Source organism: Nerophis ophidion, linkage group LG17, assembly GCF_033978795.1.
Source record: "Nerophis ophidion isolate RoL-2023_Sa linkage group LG17, RoL_Noph_v1.0, whole genome shotgun sequence".
NCBI classification, from domain to species: domain Eukaryota; kingdom Metazoa; phylum Chordata; class Actinopteri; order Syngnathiformes; family Syngnathidae; genus Nerophis; species Nerophis ophidion.
Window position 1 is genome coordinate 52,074,633 of NC_084627.1, and position 9,910 is coordinate 52,084,542.

At 39.0% G+C, this 9,910-nt stretch overlaps 1 protein-coding gene across 1 annotated transcript; it reads right to left on the reverse strand.

Moving 5' to 3' along the window:
- Nucleotides 1-219: 219 nt before the first annotated feature.
- gadd45gb.1 (growth arrest and DNA-damage-inducible, gamma b, tandem duplicate 1) lies at nucleotides 220-3,503 on the reverse strand. Its single transcript, XM_061877174.1, has 3 exons — nucleotides 2,379-3,503; nucleotides 2,061-2,268; nucleotides 220-860 (listed from the first exon to the last, which is right to left on the reverse strand). Exons 1-3 carry the CDS (start codon nucleotides 2,510-2,512, stop codon nucleotides 747-749), a joined length of 456 nt encoding a protein of 151 aa, XP_061733158.1. The 5' UTR covers nucleotides 2,513-3,503; the 3' UTR covers nucleotides 220-746.
- Between the last annotated feature and the right edge of the window lie 6,407 nt (nucleotides 3,504-9,910).

Sequence of the window (9,910 nt, forward strand, 5' to 3'; positions counted from 1 at the left end):
ACAGCGTATTTCTTTCTTTCAATATTTTTTAAAGTATTTGTTTGTTGTTGTCGTTGAATTCAACAATATTCCAAAGTGAAACCTTTGGAGGAGTGCTGTTTTTTTTGGACTGTTTATGTTGTCTTCGGGGTAACATCAGACATTTCATATGTTTATAATAATGGTATCTTGCTTCTTTTCTTTCATTATTTTAAATTAGCCGTATTCTAAAGTGAAACCTTTAGAGATTAGGCACAGTTTCTTTTTTTTTTTTCAATATTTCTGAAGTGATTTTTTGTTGTTGTTGTTGTGAAATTTCTAAAGTGAAACCTTTAGAGAATTAGGACCATTCTGGAAAGTGGGGAAAGTTTGCGCCGATTGCAACTGTTGTCATGTCGCTCAGCCAGGAGGCCATGGTTAAAAAGTCCTTTTCAACAAGTCCTCCTCCTCAGCACCGCTTCTTCTCCAGCTGCGCGTGCTTCTCCTTTGTTTCCAAACCTCATCCGCACAAAGAATGAGGGTCCTTGTGTCGCTCTTGAGGCATGCCTGACCTCATTCACACAAAGAATGAGAGTCATCTTGGCATGGACGGGACAAGAGGCGACGGTGCCACGGGGGCCCCCCAACGGGCCGGCGCCGTGCGGCCCGGATGGGAGAATCCTCCTCAGGAGCATCCAGGGATGTGCAGCAGGAACAGGCTCGTCCTGACCACCAGGGTGAATATTTTCCCAGATGAGAAGCTTGAGAGCATCTTAGAATCCCCCGCATCAGCGCCCGGGGAGGCTGATCTCGGGGACCCAGTCGTTCAGACGCCGGCTCTCCTGGCAGAACAGGTGCAGTTTCTCCAGAGCGGGGTCCTCCCAAGAACCATCGGCTGGGTTCTGCTCAAACAGGAAGAGGAGACAGGATTCAGACATCGATCCAATGCGCAGGGAATACGGAAACATTTTTGAAAAACATTGTTTATGATGTGTTAATTATGTATTACACTTTGATTTTATTATTTAAAGTTTTAGTATTTCAAGCCACGCCCCTTTGATTGAACATAGTCATCAAAGATGGTGAAAGATCCACACTTACTACAAAATCAATCTACTTTTTTTTTTTTGTTACTCATTCACTAAAAAAAAAAAAAAAAGTCTTATATTCAGCGTCCCTTTCAGGGCTCGCGGCCATGTCTTTACTTTTGGGACGAGCCTGGTTGTAGGGCGGGCCGTGTGCATACCCCGCGTTCTGATTGGTTGAAATACTCAGACCGGAAGTATGTTTGTTTTTTTTAAATTATGTTTCCTTTGATGAGAGAAAGAAGACGGAAGAATTTAAAAGTATTAATAAAATCTTAAAAAATGATTAAAAACATAAACGCTCTCAAAATGTTTCTGTTATTGCAGAAATTTAAAGTGACTTAGATTAGCCCTTTTTTTGTCTTTTTATCTTTTTTTAAAATTATCATTATTTTTATATTTTATTTGTATTTGCTTCAGTTTTCTTTTTTTTACATGTTTTTTTTTTTAACCATGTTTGTAATTGTTTAGATTTGTTTGAAGTGCCTTGGTTTTTATGTACATTGTACATTGTTCAATTAAAAAAAAAAAATATATATATATATATATATATATATATATATATATATACACACGGAAGTGTGCATTGTTTGAAGCGGATGACAAAAGTTAATGTTTTTGATCAACCTAATGGATGTTTGAAATTGTTGGGATTTGTTTAAAGTGCCTCAGTTTGTATGTGGATTGAGAATATATGTTTGTATGTAGATTGTTCAATTAAACCTTAACCCTAAATAAAAAATAAAAAGAAGCCGGAAGTGTGTATTGTTTGAAGCGGATGTCAAAAGCTAATGTTTTTGTTCAACCTAGTGAATGTTTGAAATTGTTTAGATTTTTTTAAAGTGACTCGGCTTTTGCATACATTGAGAATATTTGTTTGAATTGTTCAATTAAAACACAAGCGGAAGTGTGTATGGTTTGACGCGATGAAAAAAGCGAACCATCTGAAAAGCTGACTCGAGGAGACAAAGAACAACTGCACGAAGCGTCTAAGTCTAAGAGGATAATTCCACGTACCGTGACGAGGACACAATGAGCGTCTTCAAGCTGCGCGGACTCGCCGGAGACAAGGTCGACCAGACGCTGCGTGTCGATCACACGGACGATACTGATGTCGTTATCGAAGCAGAAGGACTGGATGAGGGTGAAGTGGATTTGCAGGGCGATATCACGCTCGAACTCCTCGTCCGTGGCCAGCACGCAGAACGCCACACTATCAGGGTCACTGTTCAAACAATCAAATCATTAAAGACACTACTTTTTGTTTTGTTTTTAAATTAAAGACACTAAATGGTGACGATTCGGTCAATTCAAAGTCAAGGGGAAATTACTTACAGATTCATCACTTTGGCGCACTCGTAGACGCCCACGGTGAGCGAGTCGTTCTCTTTGGCGCTCACCAGCACGTCCTCCAGGGCGGTCCCGGTGCTTTTCTGGCTTTTCTGGCTCACAACTTCCTCAAGAGTCATGTTTGGTGACGAGCGTGGTGAGAAGCGGCGAGTGTAAGTAAGATCCGTGACGGCTGGGAAGAGAGAAGTGTCCTCATCCGGGGGTCGTCGGCTCTTTTTATAGAGAGCCGCTCGTGCAAGAGCGGCGTTCTGATTGGCTGCCGGGGGTCCTCGGTGTATTGGTATGATAATAAGATGATACCATTGTCACACTTCTGGCCCGTGGCAGATTGATGGGGTCAACCCCCCCTTCTCTCCCCTTTGCCGTGCTAAAAATAACCTCGTTTCTGCATATATTTATATATAGAAATGCTTCTTTCAAGATTGCGCATGTGCAGTAATATACATGCATATTATGATTGCTAAAGAAATAAAAACTATGTCAAGGTTTTTTTTAACCATCAGTGAAGAGCAGGTGTGGACGCGGCCATCTGTGGGCCCCCGTTGCGTGGGTGCGTGCGTGGAGAAGCCTGCCATTGTCACGACGTCATTCACATGCAAATGTACAGCGCGTGCCAGAACCTCTTGCGGCCGTGCTGCTGCAAAGTCTTTTTTTTCACGCAGCCCACCAAAAAAATAAATAATAATAATGTTTTCCTTGTGATTCACTCAGCAGGAGTCCTTGTTCTTTAATGCAAAACTGGCATAATGAGACAACTTTGGGGGAATATAGTGTGAAAATTGGTGCTAGTGTTGTCCCAATACCAGTATTTGGACCACAATTATTTTGATATTTTCTGGTACATTTCTAAATAAAGGGGAACACAAAAAATGCGTTTAAGTACCAATGATAGTCACACAATTAAACTAGGTGTGGTGAAATTAAACTCTGCATTTGACCCATCCCCTTTGAGTGAGGGGAGCAGTGAGCAGCAGCGGTGAGTGCCAAGCAGGGAGGCAATGGGTCCCATTTTTATAGTCTTTGGCTTGACTCGGCCCGGGTTTGAACTCACGATCCAGGGTGGACACTCTAACCACTAGGCCACTGAACAGGTAGATAAATAAATAATAAGTACATAAATTTATGATGGATAATAGATAAATACATGTATGAATAAATAAATAAATAATGAATACATAATAAATAAATAATTGCTAAATAACAATAAAAAACAAAAATAAATAAATAATAAATACATTTAAAAAATATTGGCTTTATTTTTTTTTTAAATCATATGGTACATTAAACATATGATTCTTACCGCAAGTTTATCCTTAAATAAAATATTGAAGATACAGGACAACTGGTCTTTTATTAGTAAGGAAGCAAACAAAGGCTCCTAATATAGTCTGCTGACACATGCAGGAACATATTCTGTCATTTAGCATTCTATTATTTTGTCAACATTATTGTAGCTAAGATAGGTGCCAGCGACCCCAAAAGGGAAGAAGCGGTAGAAAATGGATGGATGGATGGATGGATGGATGGATACTAAGGACAAGCGGTAGAAAATGAATTATTAATCTACTTGTCCATTTACTGTTAATATCTGCTTACTTTCTCTTTTAACATGTTCTGTCTACACTTCTGTTAAAAGGTAATAATCATCTATTCTTCTGTTGTTTGGTTGCTTTGCATTAGTTTTAGATGATACCACAAATTTGGGTATCATACATTGGTCATAATCAAAGTCCTTATGTGTCCAGGGACATATTTCCTGAGTTTATAAACATAACATAAATAAAACAAAAACAAAAAAAGTTTGGATGTCAAAAAATATCAACGTAGTCATAGTACTTTTCAGTGGCGGTATAATACCGTGTATGATTCATTAGTATCGCGGTACTATAGTAATAGCGGTATGTGGTACAACCCTACTATGTATGAAGGATAAAACACTGAATATTGACAACATATGAGTGTCACACCCCCTCTCCATTGACATATTTTATAATCAAGTAAAACGCAAGAAAAATGCAAATGTGGTTATCAATTCGATACCAAGTCGTTACATCGGTCATATTCAAAGTCCTCATGTGTCCAGGGACATATTTCCTGACTTTATAAACATAATATAAAAATTTTTTTAACGAAAGAAGAAGACGTGATGCCAAAAAATATTGACATAATCATATTGGTATCGACTAGATACGCTACTGTACTTGGTATCATTAGAGTGGATGTTAGATATCGATCCACCAATGGCGTTTGTTTACATTTTGACGCCGGTGAGCTACGGTGTGTAGTGAAGCATGTTGAGATATTTTTTGTCCTGCAGAAATGATACTTGTAAGAAACGTACTCTATTGGTCGCCATGGAGACGAGGATTAGTGATTTAGAAGTAGCTCAAACACTGCCGACTGGGGATTGACTTTAGCCGCTAGCTAGCCACGTGTAAAAAGACCTCTTCCGGTTTCAGTGTTATAACTTCACCTTTATCGTTAGTTTTGAAGCCAAAATGTGTCTGTTATGCCCGTTTGATTGTGGACTATTACTGACACCTTGTGGCCATGGGAAATGCTGCGCGTTTTTAGTTTGCCACTTCCGGTTTAGTTTAGGCACTTCCGGTTTACGATGTTTGTCTAGTTCATAAACAATAAGAAGTAGTCGAGTTGTGTTAACTCTTACAAGCCTTGGAAAAGATAAGTCTGTAAGTCAACTGTTTAACTTGTTTATGTAACTCAATACTAAGGTGGGAAGTGGCTAAATTTGATAGTAAGATGTTTATTGAAAAACGATTTTTGTGCACTATTTTAATGAATGTTCGAGGATTTCAAATGGCTGCTGGTCGCATATTTCCACCATCGAAATAGTTTCAATACTCAGCAGTATTTGTTTGGTGATAATGCTGTATATTTGTGTAAAGCTAATGTTTACATATTGTGTATTATTGAATCATACAGCTTATACATTGTCATTGTGTGTATTTCAGTTTTACAAGAATAATAATAATCATAATAAAAATCCAGTGCAAGACAAAGCAAGATCAACAACAATAAAGAGCCTAAATGGATTCATCTGCTTTGGAACTTTATTAGAATGTCCTGGATTGGTTGTTAGCTGCCTGCCAAACTTTACAACATCAACACATTCAGTGAGGGCAGAACAGTGTCCGTTCTCCATTTTCTGTCTACACATTTTGTCCGCTTGTAAGTACTCTGTGATTGTGCGCTGCCGAACATGCTCCTCTGCTTGTAAACCAGCAATGACACGACGTGACGACGACGACGGGGTGACCGGTACTTTTAGTGGCCGGTATAGTACCGAATAAGATTCATTAGTATCTCGGTGCTATACTAATACGGCGTTTACTAATGCCGTACAACCCTCCATCCATCCATTTTCTACCGCTTGTCCCTTTTGGGGTCACGGGGGATGCTGGAGCCTATCTCAATATTATGTAACAACATTTCGTTCTTATCTGTGCTGTAAAGTTCAAATTTGAATGACAATAAAAAGGAAGTCTAAGTGTAATTGGTGCAAATGTAAATTCCTGCTAAATGTAATTTATTGAACGCACCAACCCTCCAAAACGTCCTCACACTTAATTTGCTAAGTTGTATCTGCATAAGAATCCAGATGACACCAACAAAAAAAAAGGGGGAGGCGAAACCGTGCAGGACTGATTGAATCACTCTTTTGTTGGAGAGAAGGCAAAACGGCAGATGGAGAGGTGTCGCTATGAGCCCCAAACCCCCGCCCCTCCAACCTAAACCCAGGTCAACCCCGGCCCTGCAGGGCGCCCCCCACCCCTCCATCTATTGTGCACGAGTCTGCATGTGCTGCCCCGCTGTCTGAGTTTTGATATCATTTGAATGCCAAAGAGGTCACACTGAGCCGAAGGTGCAAACTTTCACAATGAAAAGTGCTCTTATCTCTCAGGAGTGCATGCTGATTAAAAAAACAAAAACAAAAAAACACTTGCATTTAGTGTGTGTGTGTGTGTGTGTGTGTGTGTGTGTGTGGGGGTGTGTGTGTGTGTGTGTGTGTGTTGTAAACACGACGTCGACCGTGTGTTTTGTGCGACAACAAAAGCTTTTCAGGACATTATTGCAGCAACAAAAGGAGTGTTTACTTGCAACGTGCAACTTTTAGTTTAGATCTCGCAAGTATCATAACATTTTAGGATTTATACGCTTGCAAGTGTATACGTGCTAAAAAGTGTGCGCGTGCCAATCGTTAGGATCCATTGTGGCTGCAACACATCTGCCACACACACACATCTGACACACACACAAACAAACACACATCGAGCTCAACATATGTTACTTTGATGGTGGCCTGCTACAAGCCACTCCCTTGTTGCAGAGCTGTAAACTGAGTCAACTATAGGAAAAATAAATCCTCCAAAAATAAAAAACTGCTGAGACATGCAGTGGGATTGAATCGGAACGGCTTCTTCCGACTCCTCTTCAAGCATGTTTCCCTAAAGCAGGGGTCGGTAACCTATGGCTCTCCAGCCAAATGTGGCTCTTTTGATGACAGCATTTGGCTCTCAGATAAATCTTAGCTGATATTGCTTAACACGATAAGAAATGAAAATATCTGCTGGTAATCTGTCAGGTTCAAACACTGATGACATCTATTAAACAGACAAGAAGCAAGGAATCATGCAGGGACAGAGTTCAATTTTGCTCAATGAGGAGACGTGTTTTGGGCTGTACTCTAGTTACAGATCCAAACTACGTTCTAAAAGTCCAGCCCGTGTGCTTCCTCTATTTATTTGGGAGGTCCCTGTTTACAAAACTGAAGCTGTCGCTGAGGGAAGGGAGTAATCTCGACAACTCCAGTTAGACACAATATATGGTTATACAAAAATGCAAATGTGTTGACGCTGGTGATATCGTCTTGTCTCTCTGCTCTGTCTGCGTCACGGCGGTGTTCGGCCTTGGCAGACAGCAGGCCGTTCCTGGACACAGACACTGATACCAGACTGGGTGGCAATCTATTGGTTTGCCAGCTTTGCACAGACAATGAAAATTACCACGTCAGTACAATTGACAATAATTATAGCAACGGCCCTTAAGCATAAAAGTTGTGCGATTATATATACAAAATTATTATAAAAGTCACAGTGTTAAAAATAAAATTCAAGATTTTCTCATGCATTTTAATCCGTCCAACCATTTTCTTCATGAAGTCGCATTAATGGTAAAAGGTATTTTAGTTGTTATTGGTTAACTTCAGAATAAAAATGTTATTAAAAAGAATAAGAGACTTATTATACTTTAAAAATATTGGTCTTACTTAAAAATGCACGCATTTTGTTGTATTCAGTGTTAAAGAATATTATATGACTCTCACGGAAATACATTTAAAAATGTTTGGCTTTCATGGCTCTCTCCGCCAAAAAGGTTCCCGACCCCTGCCCTGGCTTAGTGGCCACATGCGTGGACAGCACCTTTTAGCTCCCTTTTCCAAAATAAGAAACATATGTTTAATGTATCCTAAGATTTGTTGTTAAAATAAAGCCAATAGTGCAATTTTTCTTGTGGTCCCTTTATTTAGAAAAGTATCAAAATACATTTTGGTACCAGTACCGATACCAAAATATTGGTTTTGCGACAACCCTACTTCAAATACAAAAATTTGTTGCATAACGTGAGTGAAAAATGTAGGAGTGCGGCGAGATCCATATTTAATATCTTGTAGGATGTCCATGAGTTTAAAGGACTGCATCCATGCAGTTGGACAACGATTCATGCAATTTATTGATGAAGTCATCAATAATAGCAAAGAAAGTAATCCTACACGCTTTCCAGAGTTCATCAAGGTTCTTTGGTCTGTGAAATTTTGTTAAAAAAAAACAAACAACAATCACAAAAACAAATACTGAAACAAACATACATTTGAAGACATAACTTTATGTCAGTTTTGTGTGAAGCGTGTCATTAATATTGTCAACGTCAAAACGTTACCTTATATTTTCATTACATTTTTACAATTTATCTATATTTTCAAATTTTTTTCGTGCTGTGAGCCAATAAAACTGCACCCCAGGCCAAATATATATATATTAATTAAAAAAAAAATAAAAAAAAAAAAAAAATATATATATATATATATATATATATATATATATTCCTCGAGCACTAATTGACTGAAAGAGCGTGCACTTGCAATGTGAGCGTGGTGTTATTGATGGGAAAATGCATTTTATCGACAAGTGGTACAAAATAGATTAAAAAGGAGAGATGAAAATATATGTGTATATATATATATATATATATATATATATATATATTTTTTTTTTTTTTTTCTTTTAACTTGGGACTTCCCGCGGGCCGGTTTGTGGATGCTGGTGGGACCGCGGGCCGTAGTTTGGGGACCCCTGACATAGTGTGACAGTATTGCCATTACCAGCACTGATTATTTTAGCTTGAAACTTTTCACGATTATTAATTGATTTTGAGCAAAAACATCTTCATCAAATAACGTATTAATGAACAATTTAACAACGACCAACAACATCCATCCATCCATTTCCTACCGCTTGTCCCCTATAAGACATTGATTTCATTGTATTTCTGTACACATGTTTTTGGAGCAAAAATAAACTTAAGTAACCAAAACAATAATAACTAAAAAAAAAATAGCCAATTAAGCCCTTAAGTATCCACATTTTTGGATCGCCCCGCCCACTTCCTGTAAGTCTGATTGAAGGGAATAAGCGCCCGTAGCAGGTGCTGAGCGACTTCTTTTGTCCCCGCGGCCGGGGGACGGCAAGGGGCCGCGTGGACAGATGGCGCGGCGCGGTCGTCATGGAGACGGATGCAGCCAGAGCAGATAAAGCTCCGAGGTATCTCTGCGGATGCCACGCGCCTTGGCGGAGGTCTTTGCACATGCAAAGCGGCGTGGCGTGTGCCTGCCTGCACGCGCCACGCTGCAAACGTGTGCCCATGCATCCATCCCATTTTTCTACCGCTTGTCCCTTTTGTGGTCGCGCGGGGTGCTCGAGCCTACCTCAGCCGCACCAATTGACGTCATTGCATCTGTTTTGCGTTTGTGGAGTGTGTAGAGAGTGGATAAAACACCTGGACATTTTTTTAAAGCAAATTTGTATTTATTATATATTTATATCCAATTATGTGTACAATATTTTGATGCTGTAATTGTTATAAACATCTAATCGTATGACGTAATATATGCATAAGTGCATCACACATTTTTTCTATAGCTTTAAAAAGTTTCTATTTCTTCGTTTCTTTATCAGTTCTAATTATCACAGCGATAAAACCCCTTATTAGTTTGGAAGAAAACATTGTCAACTCTGTCTAACTTTGTATTCAGCCAATTAACTTTTAAATAGTTTTTGTCCAAGGTTTTTTCTATATATAGGATTTATATATTTATTAATGAATTTTTGATATCATTTTGGTTTAAAACATGACCGTTTAATTAATTACTCTCTGAATTCTCTATTATTTCCTGTCCAGCACTCTTATTTTTGTTATCCATTTCCTGTTTTCCTCAAACA

Bases quoted from the DNA above. Each gene is read 5' to 3' on its own strand.
- gadd45gb.1 (XM_061877174.1), bottom strand. From the start codon at position 2,512: ATGACTCTTGAGGAAGTTGTGAGCCAGAAAAGCCAGAAAAGCACCGGG. The intron at 2,269-2,378 runs GTAAGTAATTTC...TTGTTTGAACAG, and splicing joins TGCGCCAAAGTGATGAATCT to TGACCCTGATAGTGTGGCGT. The intron at 861-2,060 runs GTACGTGGAATT...CTGTTTGAGCAG, and splicing joins CTCATTGTGTCCTCGTCACG to AACCCAGCCGATGGTTCTTG.